Source organism: Sipha flava, unplaced genomic scaffold, assembly GCF_003268045.1.
Source record: "Sipha flava isolate LNK unplaced genomic scaffold, YSA_version1 314_pilon_pilon, whole genome shotgun sequence".
Taxonomy (NCBI): domain Eukaryota; kingdom Metazoa; phylum Arthropoda; class Insecta; order Hemiptera; family Aphididae; genus Sipha; species Sipha flava.
In genome coordinates, this window is record NW_020272994.1 from 291,684 (window position 1) to 312,182 (window position 20,499).

At 27.9% G+C, this 20,499-nt stretch overlaps 2 protein-coding genes across 2 annotated transcripts; one reads left to right on the forward strand and one right to left on the reverse strand.

Annotated features, from left to right (window-relative positions):
* The first annotated feature begins 438 nt into the window (after nt 1-438).
* LOC112686556 (radial spoke head protein 6 homolog A-like) lies at nt 439-11,952 on the forward strand. Its single transcript, XM_025558905.1, has 9 exons — nt 439-599; nt 1,142-1,328; nt 5,755-6,014; nt 6,107-6,201; nt 6,334-6,581; nt 6,663-6,782; nt 6,878-7,061; nt 8,002-8,392; nt 11,700-11,952. Exons 1-9 carry the CDS (start codon nt 439-441, stop codon nt 11,950-11,952), a joined length of 1,899 nt encoding a protein of 632 aa, XP_025414690.1.
* Nucleotides 11,953-14,757: 2,805 nt separating this feature from the next.
* LOC112686557 (actin-like) lies at nt 14,758-19,347 on the reverse strand. Its single transcript, XM_025558906.1, has 5 exons — nt 19,323-19,347; nt 18,699-18,841; nt 17,836-18,096; nt 16,214-16,605; nt 14,758-15,130 (listed from the first exon to the last, which is right to left on the reverse strand). The coding sequence occupies exons 1-5, from the start codon at nt 19,345-19,347 to the stop codon at nt 14,758-14,760; spliced, it is 1,194 nt and encodes a 397-aa protein (XP_025414691.1).
* Between the last annotated feature and the right edge of the window lie 1,152 nt (nt 19,348-20,499).

A 20,499-nucleotide genomic window follows, 5' to 3' on the forward strand; every position in this document is an offset into this window, starting at 1 on the left:
AAAATGGTTTTTTTACATTTACCGTTTAAAATGTTGTTTTTGATGAAATAAGTAACAATATACAACTTTGTAAGAATATGGTAATGGAAAATCACAAAGTTAGTTACAAAATGTAATTTGGTTTCCCTAGCATGATATTAAATAAGTAATAGATAAGGAAATGTATATATATAAAAAAAAAATTTAAAAGTAATGATATATCCAAGGAAACACTAGTATATTATCTTAAATAATCAAATAATCCAATATTCGTGAGAATATAGAACTAAAAAGTATTTAAAACTCCAATAATACTTGATACATATCTTTGTATAGTTATACGTGTTGTAACATAATTAATACGAATTCATAATGTCTCTAACAAGTATTCATTCATTATCAAAAGGCGACAATGAACCTTTAAGTATTATAAATGAAAATATTTCATCAACTGAAAATATGAGAAATAATATAACAGTTGATAATTCAATAGCAAAATCTCAGTCAGTCGAAATGAAATCATCAGAGAAATGCAGTGGTCGAGATATAAACACTAAGTTTGATATTGACATCGGTTATGCTATTAAATTGTTAAAAAAAGAAGATGAAAGTGTAAATGTGTAAGTATAAAGTGTACATTTTTTTTTTAATATGTTTATTGCAAAATTATAGGTAAATAAATAACAAAAAATGTAAAATTAATTTAATGAATCCAAGTATTATCAAACAATTCAAAATTAAAGCATTAACTAAAGTGTTTAGTTTAACTAGGTAATCTATTTATTAACATCTAGGCAGTATCTTAATTATTGGAAAAAAAAAGTAATTTTGAAAATTAAATATTGCAAAACAAAATAGAAATAATAGTAAATCCAAAGAATACTGTTGCGTAATCGTTAATAATTTTCACAAAAAAAAAAAAATTTAAGTCGGGTCAAAATTCTCGACTAAGTTTTTAAATTAGTATTTTTTTTTTTTTTTTATAAATGTTATGGAATTCTTAATTACATTTCATTCTATAGAATTCATATAAATTATTTAAATATATTTACACGTTAATAATTAGCAATAAAAGTTATTTAACAAATAAAATTGTATTCAACAGATAATTTATTGTGTTTGTACAACCATAAGATACGTAATATTTAAATTTAATGTTCAGGTACAACCATTTGCAAGGTATCTTAGATAAAATATCATCAGAAAGGCCAACAAGTCCACTTGAAAACTTTGAAAAATATAGTCAGTTATTAAAGCGCACATATATCCATAAGGAAGTTAACTTTGAACGAGTTTTTATTGATAATATAAACCGGAGTTACTGTCAAAAAAGTCTACAAATGTATAAGGTAAACAACACGTGGAGGCTCATATTATTTATGTCTCTCGCGTATACCTATCATAAGTTTTGGCTTTGATTGATTTTTATTTTCTATTATCATTTCCTCAAATTTTCAGTGCTCGAAATGGACCGGAACGCATCGGAACGGCGTTCCGATTCGTAATATAACCTTTGCGTTCGTTCCGAATGGTTAAAATTAAAATTTAAGAGTTCCGTTTCATAAAAATCGACAGTATCACAATTTAGAGGATTAAAATTATAAAATTTCCTTTCGAAAAAATATAATATTAATATATTATATTATTATATATAATAATATATTATTATATTAATTTACTTAATTAGAGAGAAGTTCAATTTTTATATAACTTCATGAGGCTTCACCTCTGACATCACGCGTATCGTTTCTTCGTATTATCACAATTCGTAATAAAAACGTAAACGATTTAATGATCGAAAAGTACCCACAGGCTACGCTACAATTAAAGCCGTGACCACAAATGAAAGGCAATAAAACGTAAAATACTCAATTTACTATCGATAACGTATTTTATCACAAATTGTAACGAACTCTATCTATCGACTATCTATAATCTGTATGTGTACATTGTGTAGTGTACACCTAATTATATTTTGATTGAGGTTTGACAATACTTGACAAGTCAATGTGTTGGACCGGTTGGTCACTTAGTGTAACCGTATATGTGTGAGGTCCGTTTTACTTTAGTAATACTTACTTTAGTTATACATTAGTAATATAATTATAAGTTATGAGTTCGATTTTATTAAATTGGGTCAACAAACGTCCGAACGATTCCTCAAAAACAGAAAAATCTAATAAAAAGTAGCAATAGAATATCCTCAAACGGTCGTCGAAAATGTTGAAAGTTCTGACTGTGATGTACGTATCTCAACTTGCTGGAATAGAAGTCAGTATGACGGGTTTAAATTATCATATAATTAGTTAATTGTAGAAAATAAAAAGTTAGGTTGTACTGTATGCAAAAAAATAAAGCAATTAGGATTATTTGGTGAAAAAAATTTACGTATTTCAAAACCTTGGCAAGAGTGTTCAATAGAACCAAATGGGCAAACAAAAGATTCCCAAATGTCTAGTTTACAAAAAAAAAAAATACATAAACATAAAAATTCGGAGGGCCATATTAAAGTAACAAATATTTTACAGCAATCTGAAAAAAAAACAGATAAAAAAAGGTGTTGAAGAGTTACAATGGGAAAAATATGTAACGACTGAAAAAATCTTTAGAACGGTTTACAAAATAATTAAAAGTCAAAGACCATTTGTTGATTTACCGGTAGATATTGATTTACAAGTATTAAACGGGATTAGTATGGGGAACATATTGATAACTCAAATAAAACCTGTGCGAAAATTGCGATCCATCTGGCAACGGAAATGAAAATAATTATCTGTAAAGATATAATTTTAGGCAAAAAAAATATCAATTTTGGTAGACGAGTCAACGACCCTTAGTAGAAAAACTACATTAGTGGTCGTATTGTGAACATTTTTTGAAACATTTCCTGATGAACCATATATATTTAATCTCGATTTAATTGAACTATATAGCACTTCTGTCGAACAAATTACTATCGCGTTACTTGAATGTTTGAATATATATGGATTTCATCAACAATTTTTAAAAGAATGTCTTGTTTGTTTTGCGTGTGATGGAGCTTCGGTAATGATTGTAAAAAATTCGGGAGTAGCAACTCGACTTAAAAAAATGTTTCCAAACTTAAGTATTTGGCATTGCTCCAACCACCGTTTACGCTGTGTCCAATGTGAACGTGGCAAAGACGTTGTGATGCGGGCGACGCGGCGAATAAAATTATCAAACATATAAATATAGATTAGATTGTCCAACGTACGCGATAAACGCGGGTGACGCGAACGAATTAATTCGTTCGCGTTCGCCGCTCGGTTTGAAAATCAAATTGTCTTGTTTTTGGTCGCGCGTTTAAGCGAACAGACGTCAAAATATTTCTATTACAATTTACGATTTATTATTATAAATGATTTTTTAAAAATTTTTATACGACTATTTTATGATACGAATAGGTAAACGGGTAATATATATTATTAAATTATAATATATAGTATTTTAACTATAATAGTATTATATATTTATATATTAGATATTGTTGTATGATCAATATAGAGCTCATTATATCTGAGGTACAAAAAATTAATGTGTTCTTTGGAATAAATGTAATACAAAGTATATTAAATATTTCACTTCAGCACTTTTCAATAGGTATAAACAATTGTTTTTCAAGACTAAAAGACATTTTTAGTTGTTTTTGTTTTAAAAGAATAGAACATAAACGTGTAAAATATACTGCGTAACTTTTGCACAACTCACTTTAAAATACGCTGTATGAAAAAAAAAGGAAAAAATATCTGAATATGGTTGTCACAAATTCGCGTTCACCGCGTACACATAGGACACGATTGCGAACGGTGAATGCGGCCAACACGAATTCGTTTGCATCTGCCGCAAATTTGCGTTCATCGCGTTCACATTGGACACAGCGTTAAAGCTTGCCGTTTATGATGTTGTAAATGAAGTTGATGGAATAAATAATTTTAAAATATTTATGGATAAATTGTATTCTTTATATCATCAATCGTCAAAAAATCAAAATGAGTTAATACAAGTAACAAGTTCTTTAGAATAACAAATTTTACAAATAGGAAGAATTTTGTCTGTTCGCTGGGTTGCGTCTAGTAAACGAACTATAAATGCTGTCTTAAATAATTTTTTGGCTCTTTATGAACATTTTAAATCTGCTTCAACAGATGTAACAAGAGATTCAAAAGAAAGAAGCAAGTATAACGGATTAAAATTAATGACCTCCAGTGTCGAATTTGTTAGTAATCTTAATGATATGGCAGACGCTTTAGATGAACTAGGAGACTTATCGGAATATTTGCAAAAGCGTAATATCACTCTTGTAGAAGCCGATAAAGCTATTAGAACGACAATTAGAGTATTTGATTCGATGGTTAGTGAGTCCAAACATAAATTAGCCGGCGCTTTAAAAGCGATTGAATTGAATATTTATAAAAATGTTCCTATTTATAATGGGAAGGTAAAACAAATTAATACAAGCCAACTATACAGAGATGTAGCAAATAATTTAAGAAATCGGATGATAACAACTAATCCATCTCATGTAAGTCAATATGAAAAACATCAACAGGATAACATATATAATTATAGGAATTTAATCGATAGTCTTAGCGTACAAGATCCAAAAAAATGGCGTATTTCCGATAATGATGAAATCGAACATTACATTTGGAGATGATAAAATACGTCACTTGTGTTGCCACATCCAATTAAATAAAGAAAATGATATTGTTCGGAGTTTTCAAATAACAAATTGGAAGGAGGAAAAGAAGGTGTTCCGGACGACTTACAAATACTTTTTAAAACCGTAGCTACTATTCCTATTTCTACAAATGAGTGCGAGCGAAATTTCAGCTCAATGAATGAAATTATAACACCCCTCAGATCTTCATTAAATATTAGTACAGTCTCTGCACTTTTATTTATTAATTGTGTTGGCCCTTCACTCACAGAATTTCGTCCTGAAAAATATGTACGGTCATGGTTAGTCAAAGGTAGACATTCTGCTGATGACAATGCTAGACGTAAACGTAAAAAAAAAATTGACGAAAAATACTCAGCATTATGGAAATTATTATAAACTATGTATTAAATTTAAATTGTAAATTTTTTAAGCTTAAAATTACTTATACTATTAGTATCTATTTAATTAGTTATACTGTATTGTAAAGTAAACACAAGTTAAAATAATAAAAATTAAAAATGAATATTATAATTCGCATATTAATTTTATGAACGTTCCGGTTCGTTAAAGTTTCCATTTCGAGCACTGCTAGTTTTATCATTTTTTGTTTGATCTATGTTATATTGTTGAATGCGAATTCTGATTTTAACTATAAGAATGAATTATAATTGGTTCCGTTTTAAGTAAACAACCTTTTCCGAGGAAATCGTTTACTAATGTTTATAAATTAATGTCACATTAAGAAACTATTACCAAAAGACAACTTATCGTCGCACATAAATTTTATATTTTACTCCATAATTATAATACGATATACTTAAAATATAGCGAAAAAAATAATTTTTGTTAGACTTATAATTATGTTCAATAATGATTTTTATATTTTTGATCATTATCCGTATAATTAAATGGTTCGAAAATATCGATATATTATACTAGTGCAGTTTGCTTGTACACAACATGTCAATATTTAGGACAGCCCATGTTTTATAAATACAAATAAATAGTAAATTCGAAACGAAACGAGGTGAAGCGAAATCAAATTAATTAATATGGTACGTGTGATCGCAGCTTGAGAATTTCGTTTATAGTGTGCTTTGAAGAAACAATCGGAAAAACAAAAACAGTATAATATTAATAAGAATAACAGTAAAAACCCGGAAAATGTGATAGGCAAGAAGAAGAAAATCATCGTGAATAACAGTAACAATATTAATGTGCAAGTGCAGAATCTTTTCGAAGTAAACTTAATGTTCAACAAAGCCGGCTGCGGACTGCCATTGGACGAAGTCGCTTTGATATCGATGTCAATGAACGAAATGGCACTATTAAATAAATTTAAAAAAATCAGGTATAACAATATTTCGGTCGATCGTAGACATAATATAATAATAACGATTATATAAGTAAATATTTACTGACCAACGTCAATCGTTCATGTAGGTTTTGGGGAAAAATATTTGGAATAAAAAAAATATATTTTATAATAGAATGCGAATGGACGGACGCAGAGTTAACTCGAAAAACATTGGTAATTAGCTAAGGTATCGGTTTGACCAATGTACAGTTAACATTATAACCATGCGATTTTTTGTTTATGGCTGTGCGTGTCGGTATTTAGAAGGCAGATCAAGATACGAGGGATACATCGATAGACGTTAGTGTTGTAGCTCAAATGAATATGACTAAAAAGAACGATTCGTCCGAGTCGAAACACGAAATGGAGTCTGTGCGATCCACCGTAAATAAATTCCAGGATTCAATTGATTCCAATGTATCAGTTTTCGACGTTGAAATGACTAACGATGCAATAAAATCTGACGACTCGTGGACATCTTCCAGAAAAAACTACAACTGTGAAACTGAAACATCGGAAGTGTTACCACCAGAAATGATTGGGAAAGGTGCAAACAAACGTGTAAATCAGAAGTTTCAATTGTCATTTAAAGTTTTCGTTATAATAACAGAAAATGTAAATATAATTTTATATGCTGTTTAGGTTTACTTTGTCTCTAATGAATTAAATTCGAAATGGATTGAACTAGATTCGGTGCAACCGTATCAAATTGTCGAAGCGCGAAGGATCAAACGATATTTCACCGGAAAATTGAACCAGCCAGTAGATAAACATATTTTAATCGGCAATCGTTTATACTTAATATTCTAACAAATGTGATGATTATTTGTTTTCACAATTACATTTTTTCAACACAGATAATCAGTTTTCCAAAGTTCAAAGGAATGGAACTCGATTATCTAAGAGCTCAAATTGCACGAATATCGTCAAGTACTCAGATATGCCCACGAGGGTACTATGTCTTTAATAGTGCAACATCAACTTCAGAGAATACGCTAGAGAAAACCCAGTCTGAAGTTTCATCGAACTTCACAGAAACAAGTAAAATATAAAATAATTTAAATTATTAAGAAGCTTATTTATGTCTATAACGGAAATCTATATATTTTATAAACGTGAAATGGTGTTTTATTGGTCATAGGTGAAAATAATAAAACTATACACCGCGAAAAAAATTTTATGTCTAATTTTAATTCTCTAAGTTAATTGACTAATTATTTATCACATGCTCGATGTTGCCAATATTTTACTCCATGTCACTGTGCCTATATAAATACAAAAATAGATGTATTGTGCTTTCTTATTGACAAGTACCTATGTTGAATATTTTTTCTAGCATCAAGTTACAACAAGATAACTCGACCGAAGCCGGGTGAATCAGCTAGTTTATGCATAATTATTATATATTTAACGTTTTCGTTAATTTAATGTAATGTGGAAATAAAATAATAATTACTAGTATTTAATGAATAAATAATAATAATAAAAATAACTAAAAAATCAATAAATTTTAAAAAAGTGGTAATTTATCACAAAAAACAAAATATTATCATTATATATCAAGTTAGAACACAATGATACAGATTTTTATCATGCTATTTTTATTATTGCTATAATTTTAAAAAATTGAATTTCAAATTAGTAATAATAGACAAATACAATTAAAATGTATAAAATAAAATTTGTTCTTAGTAATGTGTTGATGGTATTAAACCATTGTCGAACATCAATTTTGAATATTTTTTGTATATTGATAGATTAAAGATTTTAATTTAAATATAATACTAATTTCGTAGTTCATAAAAATGTACATCACAATGACTTCGGCACATTTATACTTAATGACAACAACTTGACCATCAAGTAAAAGAAGTTTTAAAATCTGAACGGAAAATTAATATTTTTATCTTATTAATAATAATTATTCTTTTATTGATTTATTCACTAAAATAATTTTTAAATTATTGATGTTTAATTTCAGTTAATTTTGATTTAATTCCGAACAAAAATGTCAAACCCATTCCAAACAAGGATATGATTAATTTGAATTATTGGGTGCATAAAAATCCTCAAATAAATGATACCGGAATTACTGCTAATCATCCGGGTGCCCTTTTTTCGTCCAAGTTGATACAAGATTCTAATATTGATGAAATCAGTGTGTATGAAGAACTCGAAGAATATGAAGTTAATAATAAAGAAAGTTCTTTGAATGCCAACGGAGAGTTGTTTGGAAATTTAAGTCAGGATATCACAATTGAAAATGAATCGGCATGGAAAGGTTTTATATGCTCTCCTTTTAATACCCGTTATTCTTATACAGTGATGATGTCTCACATATGGCCAGGAGCATATGCAGTTGTTGATAAATTGTACGTAATTTTTGTAATATACTTAACATACATTTATTTTAATTAAGTTTTAAATGCCAATATACCCCTCAAGCAAATAATGACTAGTGGGTGACTTCTTAATCATGTATATCATGTTTTCTATATTTTATCACATATACTTACTACGCTAAGTAGTATAGTAAGTATAATTATTATAAATAAAAATTTAAAAACAGTATTAGTATTTTTTATTTTTTTATTTATAATAATTATAAATAGATAATAGAATTTATTTTTATTGATTCTATATTACTTGCTAATAATTCTTGGACGATATTATTCTTTACTATCCAAGAACTATTAACTTATTTAAAATGCTGTTCATAACATGATTGCAAAAATTAAGTATCGTGTAGTTTAACTATACCCATACTTAAAATAATTCGGAATTAAATCTGTTAATAACTAATAAATGGATACAATTATTAAATTAACAAATGGTCGTACTGTGTTTATATTTTTTGTATACATATAATCAGTAGCGACTTTAGCTACCGTGAGGCCCTGTGCGACACGTGATTTGCGAGGCCCCTACTACTGTATTAGGGGTATTCATTTTTTTTTAATTAGGTGCGAAATTATTTATTTTTAATACTTTTTGAGCAGACTTTCATTATTACATCTGTTTAACGACTATAAATTGCATATACAACCTATAATGCATTACAGTTTTTTTTTTATTCAAAGAGTGGTTTGTTTTTTCGTGTATATAATTAATTCATTTAAATAAATTACTTGTTGGGATGTTTCAACAATCTATAAATAAAACAAAAAGTTAAAAAGATTAAGAATAAAATATAATATTAGCACAAGATATGAATCTGTATTTACATTTCAGTTATGGTTACATATACTTTCAAGAATAAACTTTTCTACTTTTTTTCTGATTGAAGTCTTCAATCAAATGCTCAAAAGATGTAACAAAAGCGTTATCACCTTATAATACAAATAAAAATTACCATTTTCTTTAAATTCTTATCAATAAAAAATGTTTGGTTTAAGAATTATTTAAAAAATTATGACTAAGTGTTCTCAAGAAGTATAAATTTATTATAAAAATATTTTAAATTCTGAGTGAAGCAAAGAATCTTATGGTTTTACAATGATGTTAATTATTTTTTTTTCTGTATACGATTAACTAAGCGTTATCGGCGTACCTAGTGTTTAATCGTTATCTAGCATGTTCAAGATTACGACCATTTCATGGTAAAATTTAATTTTAAGTATTTGACAATAGTAAACAGTGTTCGGGTTCATACTCATAGGCGGACATTTGGTTGAATTTTTGGGGGGGGCTATAATAATTCAATGTAAAATAACTCGCAGGAACTTCGCCCCCACATCCCCTTCCCATACACAGGTAAAACTTATTACCAGGGCTAGGATTTGTATGCAATAAAAATTGTAAAATATGCATTTCATTTACCAAAATATGCAAAAATATGCATTTAGATTTTTATAAGATAAACACAAAAATATGGTTAAAAAAAAATATTTGTTTGTTGAAATACATCAGTGGTTGGATTTTTTACTTAACCCTACAATGCATGATTTTTTATTTTTTTATTTTTTAATTTTTTTGGGTTGTTATATTAGTTCTAATGAAGGGCAAATTACTTAAAAAAATTTTGGTATTTTAAGTCTAAAAAACCAATTTTTTAGTTTGTAGCCAATGAACAACGCTATGTATTTACGTACAACATAATTATTTATTAAATTTATAAATGTAATTTATTCATATACCTATCTTGAAAAGTTATATCGTTTATTCATTAACTATAAATATAAGAAAATAATTGGTTAACTTACCAATTACAAAACAAAGAATACATTTTTAAAAATGTAACTTAATATAATGTAATTGAAAAATAAAATAAAAAAAAATAATTTAAAATAAATTTTATGTTTGACAAAAAGAACCAAGTTTTATACTATAATCAGCAGGTCTAGAATTAAATACGAAATATTAATATTGAATTATAAATATTAATTACAAAATATGCTAAAAAATATCAATTTTTCGCATTCTTATAATCGAAATATGCAATAATATTCATTTTATTCAATATATGCAATAATATGCATTTTATCTAAAATATGCAAAAACATGCAAAATAAAAATACCACCATGTATCTCATCATGAGGTGATTCGTTGACATTACTGACAAAATCAATAATCAGAAGTCGCAAAAAAAAACATGCTGTTGCATACAAATCCTAGCCCTGCTTATTACTATTAAAAATATAAATATGTTTAAATTGTATTAAAAAAAAAACACTAAATAACGTATGTTTAAAAATAATTTATATTTTATTTTAATGACAAATAACTATTTGTATTGACAAAGATACTTAAAATATCATCGCTTTTTATATTTTTCGATATATCTTTTTCAATATATAGTATTGAAAGATTGCTGAACCTATCTTGAACCAACAATGTCCTTAACCAAGTTTTTATTTTTTTCATTGCACTGAAACTTTTTTCGCAAGTAGCCAATCTATGTAATCGTCATTGTTATTGCTATTATAAATAGTTTTTATTATTTCTTATTTTACGATTTTCAAAAGAAATGAACAGATAATTATAAATAAATTATAAAAACGACGAATAAAAATTCTAACAAAGTTTGGATTTTGAAAGGGCTATTAAAAAAAAAAATTAAATAAATATTATTTTATTATTATAAATATTTTAATATTTGGGGGGTTTAAGCCCCCCAAGTCCCCCTGATATCTACCTATGTTCATACTTAAATATAAATATAATATAAGTATAATATAAATTTTACTCCGGAGCCCCGATTTTTCATAGTAAATCGTGAATTAACTACAAATTTTTGCTCGATTTTTTGTTAACTGTGGAACCCTAGGAAGCGCGCGGCCCTGTGCAACCGCACAGATCGCACAACCCTAGCACCGCCACTGCATATAATTCAATGAAGACGCAATTTGGTGGATGGCACGTTATACTACATTAATTCGGTGTTCTTTATTCCTACACCAATATGTATGACTTTGTAATACCAAATTGAATATATAGATTTATAAAATTTAATATCTATCTAATTGGGTTTAGATTTTGAACAGTGACGAGAGAACTATATTTATCGAACTAAACTTATATACATGTGTATACTAATCTATTTATATATTGATTTTATTAAACTGGGTTTTTACCGAAAAACAAATAATAAAAGTGTTCAAAACTTTATCGAAAATTAATTAAAAATTAAGGACATTTTAGTTATTTTACTATATGGTAATAAACAAACTTTTTTTTAGAAAAACGGATTTTGTGTACATTGGATGGGCTCAAAAACAAGATTGTTCTCAGTATGCTCAGCTTTCTTCAAAATTAATAGATGGATATAAAATGGAAATGTCTACTAAGGAAAGTCAAACAGAGTATGAGGAAGTTCAAAAGATTCAAAATAATCAAATAACTGATTTAGAATTAAAATTACAAATTCCATCAAACGAATACATATTCGAAGAAGTAGAAAATGAACTTAGTATTGATTATGATATCGAATAATAAAAACGTGAATTTTAATTTTACGCAAATAATAAAATATAATTTGTTATTGTTACGCTGAAAAGTTCCAAGTCGTAACTACATCGAATTGTATGAATATAAAAATAATATATTTTTTAAATCAATTATAATAATTTTAAATATATTAGTTATAAATAAGACTAGGATTTTGTAGCATTTGCATTTTCTTTCATAGTACTCCACGACATAGTTAATCAAAACAAAATTCGATTCATTCATCACAGAGTTCAATATGCAATTTTGTTTTTGCTTTTATTGCTTTTTTTATGATATTCGTATTTATATGCTTTTTTTGTATTGTTTTGTCAGTTTATTAGCTTTTTAATTAGTTTTTGTTAATGATACGCATATTTAACACTTTTAGAACATTTATATACATTTTTATCTAAATTATTATTTATTAATTTATTTTAATTGTATTATTATACATATTTCGTGATTTCGTAGTGAAATATTATTGCCTGATCGGAAAATATTCCTGAAAATAGATTCTTCAATTTTGTTAAAGTGATTACCGAGTGGGGAGTAGTGGTTACGTAATACGTTGACTGTCTGGACTTCAGACGCAATAAGAACGATATTTATTGACTTGTCTACTATGTCTAAATTTACAATAATATTATTTAGCATTCACTAATTTTAGGAATTTCCATGGGGGTTTATATTCGAGTGCTAGCGTACAGAGTGTTGTCGCGATTCGCGGAATCACGATATCAGTAATCGTTAATACGTTGTGCCGACAAGTCGTTAATCGTTTTTTCCTGTAATCGCATGTGGTGTTATACCTACCTAGTTTGTGTTTGAATTTATTTAAAATATTTTTAAAACTTAAAATGTCTAGACCTAAACAATCGTTGTCTTGTCGTTTACGTGCATATGTGCGCGTATTCGATGACAACATTTTTACTACTGATGGGACAATACTTTATTGCAAAATCTGTGACATAAAAGTTGCAGGTGAAAAATAATCTCATATTTCTCAGCATGTTGCACGAGATAAACATATGATGGGTATAGAAAAAATAACTCATCAAAAATTATCTACTACTCAGACTTTATTAAATAGCCCATCAACAGCATTAACATTTAATTACAATCTATACAAAGCCCTATTATGTTCAAATATACCACTTTATAAACTACTTCAACCATGATTTCGAAAATTTCTTGAGAAGTATACAAATAAAATTAAACCAGATCAATCAACAATGCATAAGAAATATGTTACAGAATGTTACACAGAAACAATAATATAAGAGTAAATGCTTCTGAAAAGAAAATATGGTTATCGATAAACGAGACGACAGATGTAGCTGGTCCTTATGTGGCTAACTTAATAATAGGCATCTTAGAAATTGATAGCTCAGGAAAAATATTTCTTTTAAATTCGAAAGTGTTAGATAAAGCTAACTATTCGACAATAAGTCGATTATTTGATAAGTAGCTTTTAATTTTATGGCCTGAAGAGATTAGGCATGAGAATATTTTGTTATTTTTATCGGATGCCGCACCATATATGGTAAAAGCTGGTAAAACTATTAAAATATTTAATCCTAAAATGGTACACATTACTTGTGTAGCTCACACATTGCATCGAATATGTAAAGGAATAATATATTAAGATTACAGTTTCTAAAAGTTGACAAGCTGATTTCAAATATGAAAAAAAAATTTTTAAAAGCTCCATCTCGAGTACAAATTTTTCGAAGTATTGTACCAAATATTCTTTTACCTCTAGAGCCTATACTCATAAGATGGGGAACATGGGTCAATGCTGCGATTTATTATTGTGAACATTTTTCTTTAATTAGAATTGTCGTTATTGAATTGGATGAAGATGATAGTATTTCAGTAAAAAAAAGTTCATGATTTGATAGAAGATTTTAATCTGAAATGTAATTTAACATTTATAAAATCAAATTTTAGTGCATTAACGAATGCTATTTTGCGTCTTGAAAAAATCAGTTGTCCTCAGTCCTAGTCAATTAAAATTGTATTGGATGTGTTAAATACAATTGATAACGCGCAAAAAAAAAAATTGGTATGGTCGTACAACTAAAGATCGACACAGTTTTAGAAAAAAAATACTGGATTTAAGTCAATATGTACAGTCCCAAAAATTTTGAACGGCGAAAAAGTTTCAAAATTGGAATTGCCAGAAGACTTAAATCTCGATGATATGACATATTTGAGATTTGCTCCGACAACATCCGTGGACTTAGAGAGATAATTTTCTTCATACAAAATTTTGCTCACTGATAATCGCAGATCATTTATATTTGAAAATTTGAAAGAGTCCGTGACAGTACAATGCAACAATAGAAATGCAATTGAATAGTATCTATTAACATTAAATAATATTTTAAATTCTAAGTTTTTTATAATAATTTTTTTAATTCATTATTGTTTTAGAAACATGGTGTTGAATACAAAATTGTTTTCAAAATACAAAATATCAAAGAAAATTAAAATATCTTATTGTCTTATTGAATATTTATTTAATAAACAGGTACCTAAAATTTAATAAAACAGTTTTTAATTTATTTCTTTTTCAATATTTATAAATTGTGCTTAGTTGTTCTAAGAAATAATTGATGTGAACATATAAAAATGTGTTTAATAAATTATATATTGATATTAAAAATATTTTTCAGTTAAACTTAAAAATGTTCAAGTCATTTTTAGTTGCATTTTTCTGGTTAAAATGCTTTTTTTTGTAGCATTATTAGCAATTTTTTAATTTCTGTATTGTAGGTTTTTAGTGCTTCATTTTCCTAGCCCTAGTTATAAATTATAATAATTCTTGCTATATACTATTCTTGGCCCGTTTTCTTTATAGTCCTCGCTGCTGATCCATACTTGATCAAAAGTAGATAGCGAAGCTAAGATAGATCCACCTACCCACGTAGAATATTTGCGTTCTGGATTTGCAGTAATTACGACTTCAACAGGAGCGTTGGGTAACATATTTTTTAAACGATGTGACAGATGAGGAAATAACGTGTTACCACCCGCCAGAACGATGTTCCCATACAGATTTGGTTGTTCTTCAATACGACAATCACTACACGATTTATATATTAGGTCGTGAATACCTCCGTAATGAGACTCGATGTTGAATAAAGCTGGATTAAACATTATTTCAGGTCCTCGAAATCTAAAATATTTTTTAACAAATATATAATACATATTGGAGAATTAAATTAAGTACACAGCGTATACAATGTTATTAAGATACTTATTAACATCCGATCCGGGTTTGTTCCTAGTCCGTTCCAATAGTTGTATTCACATACAACCGATCCGGTCCAGTTGTTTTAATTTGATTTTATTTAATTATTTTGATTATAAGAATTCTGTACGTACATTTAAATCGTAGGGAACTATTGTATAGTGTTTCAAATTTTAATATTTCAAGTATATAAATAAAAAATATATAATTCAAATTATTGAATTAAATGAAGATGAATTAATTATGACCACCCTGATTCTTGATGAAGAATAAAAAGAGTGAATAAAGAATTGAGAGTGAAAAAAAATATAATGAATGGAATAAAAATAATAGAATACAAATTATGTATGTATTTGTCAGTTGCGTATCGTAAACTAATAATAATAATGTAAAATGATACATCAAAATATTAAAAAAAAAGATAAAGTCAACTGTTCACACATATCCTATCCGGCTCCATTCTGTATTCGAACTCGGACGAGTTCGGACAAAAAATCGATCACTGGAAACACTTTTTTGATCAGAGAGTACTCGGAAGGCTCAGAATGGAAATCAGATCGAATATGTGTATATACGTACATTCAGTACTCGATTGGCAAAATTAAAGAAGGGGGACTTTTTTTATTTACTTTAAAAAAAAGAACGTCCCCAAAACTGAGCGTTATGTTTATAAAGTAATAATAGTAGGGGGACGCTAAAATTTCTGAAAATTAGTTGGGGTACTCCGTCCCCCTGCGTCCGCCCTCAAGTCGAGCTCTGCGTACATTAAAAAACAAGAAGTTCATACTTCTGTGTACACAGATACTCTGACGAAACAAACTCATAACGGACCTGGTCGGATGTGTGTGAAAGGACCTTAAATCCGTACCTATTTCTCAGAAAAATCACTACTTTTATTTGTATTGATTATACTTTTCTAAATTCTTCCCGTAATTGTTATTATCTTTGGTCCATTTTATAAATATTTCAATGTCTAATTATCCTTTTTCATTAAAAGTACGTACTTACTTTTCACTTTTAACTTTAAAAATCATTCCATCAGGCAACGTATAATTTTGTTCCATGTCCTCGGTAAACATAGCTTGATCTTTTTCGACATCTAACGAACAGTAACCAAATTTTTCTTTGATAATTGTAACAACATCTATATCCTTCGAAGTTTTCCAATCGTATCCTCGTTCGTTGATCAATTGCTTCATATATTGAGTCACGTGCCATCCACCGATGGGCATATTTCTAACACCATGTGCCACAGGATACCCGCCTTCGATAGGCACTACGTGCGTGTATTCGTATCCAGAATCTACTACTAAACCAGTGACCTTTCCATGACTGTATAGCGGAAGTACTGATTTTGGTACAGACGTAGTATTGGGTACGTTGAATTTTTCGAACATAATCTAAAGCAAATGAGATATTAGTATTAAGTATTAAGATTAAATTTGGACAGTTGATTGTTGCAAGGAATAGGATGACACGATCAAGGACACATAAAAGGGGGAAAAAGGAAATTTACCCCGGCTGTAAGATTTAAGGGGCACCGGGGTCCGTAACTCTTAACCCTTTTGAGTCATAATTTTTGAGTGGATGTAAAATTATTAAATGTAAAAACATTGATAGCAGAAATGTTTTGTGTGAAAATTAAAAATAGTAGATCTATATAGTTATAATTCTTATTAGTGAAATAGTTACTCATATTGTAATTTATACAGCGTCGTATTTATGGAGCGGTTCGGAGATATAGCAGGCAATAGTATTGTGATATAGGATCTATATTACTTACTATCTACTAAATAATATAAATAATTTTACAATTATACTTTTTTTTATTTGTTACTATATTATAGATATTGGTTTAATCTTAATTTATATGGAGATGGGACATTTGATGGAAGGGTACCAGCAATCAGTCTTTAAAAAAAACAATTTTTATAACTTTATTTAGATAATTTAAACTACTCGTAAGTTATTATTTTAGATTCTATTTTAACTATAAATGTTGTGTACCTGAATTGTGTGTACTGAACTGGGAAAAATGAATTTTGCCAGCGTAGCGAGCGGCTATTTATTGAAGACACTTATTTTCAGTTTTGCACTTTAGGGAAAAGGGATGACAAAATCTAAATAACAACAAATTATATACTTGCTCAAAACACATTGTAGGGAACTCGCCCAAACACATTTTTTTTTTTTATTCGGGAAAAAAGGTAATTCGCTCAGACGCATTACACTCTCCGTCATCTCCCGTGCGCACGTCTATGCATAGAGCTTATATACAAAGTACACATATACTATAGGGACTGGGTTTTTTCCCAAATTCTTGAACATCATTAATTACAATATAGATCAAGAGCAGTGATATCGTGAGCTTAGTCATTTATTGTATTGTTGGACAAAACTCAATTAACTGGTTTACTATTTACTAGAACAGCGGGCCAATTAAAGTATAATTTAACGAGTGGTCGAATTTCATTTAAGGATTTTGAGAGGTTTTTACAGAGTATTATCAATCATAATTATGGAGTTTGTTATAAACAACATTTCGCTTAAGAATCAATTAACTGTTCAAAACAAATTAAGAGTCAATATACGCTTAACATTGTATATGTTGTTTTATGCATAGTATTAACCTCCACAAGTTTTTCACGACATGACATTGAATTCAAAAGTGACTCTGTATGTAAAATGTTGAAATTCTCTGGTGGTGTTACCAACTCCTCGTAAAATATATAACACCATAATTTTTCCATAGCATCCCAGTCGGTAATCAAACCATTATTCATTGGATAAACTATGTCCAAAACGTTTTCGTTTATTTTAGCCAGTCGTCCAGCATAAGTAAGAATCTCTTGATTTGCCGGTACAGTTGTATCAAACGGACCATGCTGAAACTGTTAATATCAATACAATCGTTATGATAAATATTAAATCATATTCAATTATACGCCAAGATTGTAATACTTAATAGTATTATTTCAAATCACAAATTAATATTAAATTTCATAAATGTTTTAAGATATGTCATTGATTAATGTACCTAATTAATGAGACAATTGTGAAGAAAATTATTTCCTACGTTAATTAATAGGACTTCATTAGGACTTCATACGTCAGTACATATTTGTAAAAATACAATGTTTTTCAATTTTTTCAATTATTTTTAATATTTTGCATACATAGTATGTATAAAAATAGATTACTTAATTTTAAAAGTGTAGATTTCGATAATTTGGTTGAATGTGTACGTTCACTTTTCACAATTTTAAACGTATAAATGTGATAAACGTGATAAATGAAATTCCTAACTCCGACTTTTAATAACTCTTAATTTAAATATATTGTGTAATTAAAAAAAAATATATATATTTATATAGTGTTAAGATTTTTAAAATTTTTTGATTTAATTTAACATAATTTTTTATACATAACTCGTATATAAATACTAAATTTTATAAAATATATCTCAGGTTTAGTTAGTCTATAAACAAATTACAGGAATATCGCTTCCTTCACTTCTAGTAGTTCCGACAATATTTGGAGTTATTGCCCGAGGAAAATCTTCTCCGGCATACCCAGCTTTCATCATACAAGAACCATTGTCTATTACAATTGCGGGATGGATAGATGCAAAAGTATCTAGAAATTAAATCGAAATGTAATAGTGTACACTGTACAGTCTACTATTAATATAGTGTTACTAAATAATAAGTAAACAATTGTGCAAATATAATATAATATACAATATTGTATATATTTAATATATACCTGCACATTATTATATATTATAATACATATTATGGTACAAGATAGTGGAGGAAATAACTTAAAACTATAATGAATAAATAATTAATAAATAATCAAATGTCAAAGGCCAAAAGAACAAGTGAGATTTTTATCCTCGATTCCACTGATATTCAAATTACAATTTTAAATGCAGTTGATATATTAAAATCTATAGATTTCAATCGAATTCAAACTGGAAACGTGAAAATTAAAGTGAAACGATTGCTGAACACCAAGCTTAAGTATTAAATTCAATTTTAAGTTATTAAATTTTATCATTATTAATTAATAAATAAATTATTCCTTAAAACAGACTTCAGTTATTATTACTTACCCGAAACATTTAAGTTTTGTTCCATAATTTCAATATGTTTTATTACAGTTAATCAATAATTTTGAGTACTGATTGAAAATTAAGTAAAGTTTGGATGTAAAACTAAGTTTGAAAATAAACAAATATTATATTTATATGGTTTCTTATTAAATGCAGATTAATAATTTCAAAGAACTTAAAAATTCACAGAAATATAAAAAACGTTACCATATTACTTGTTACTTTTATAAGTATATAACAATAACCGGCTTAATGATACTTACTTATAACGATAGAAAATAAAGCAATTGTTTGGGGAAAAAACAGTGAATAATTTTACGACATTACTTATTGTACCTATAAAATCAGATATTCATTTTATTTGTCATTATATGTCAATTACAGTTATAACTATTAAGTATAATTTATACTTTGATGACCTATGATTATTACAAAATTTCATCTATAATATTTGGGCTCTAATTGTGCCTTTGAGTATGACAATTGTATACCATAAACTCAAAAGACTTAATACTTTTAAGGGACATATCATCCAACCCCAAGCAGACTGATTGATGTGTAAAAAGAGCAAAAATATTTGGGAGAATATGAACAACAACAGGAACGATTAATTGTTGGAGCAAAAACAATAAATAGAATAGAGTTCATAAAGTTGACAAAAAAAAAGTTTCGTAATAATTAACATATTACTAACGTATGACTCGGAAAAATATCTTATTGTAATGATATTTGTGCATTATATACTAAATTGATTTGATCGATGTGATTCATATGATCATGGATGTAATATACACCTCACCCAGCATTTTAACCAAATATAGTAAATGATCACGTTCTTAAAATATGTTTGGTTTCAAAAATAATAATAGGCCGAAATAATAAATGCAAAACAACATAATCTATGTATGTATAAACAAAATTAATATTATTTAAATGTATTGAAGAATTCGAATGTAGCGATAAACATTTTTTTTAGTAGGTAGTTATCGAATACCACTGCAATATTATATTTTTGGGGACCCATTGTAATTTTTCTACCGGAGGCCCAATTATGAGCCAGACCGACACTCATTGAAACCATCATAACAAAAAAAATTTTTAGATTAAAATCATTGCCCCGTTTGACTCTAGCAAAACTCACCAAAGAGTCCTATCACTGGATAGCTTCCCTTATCAT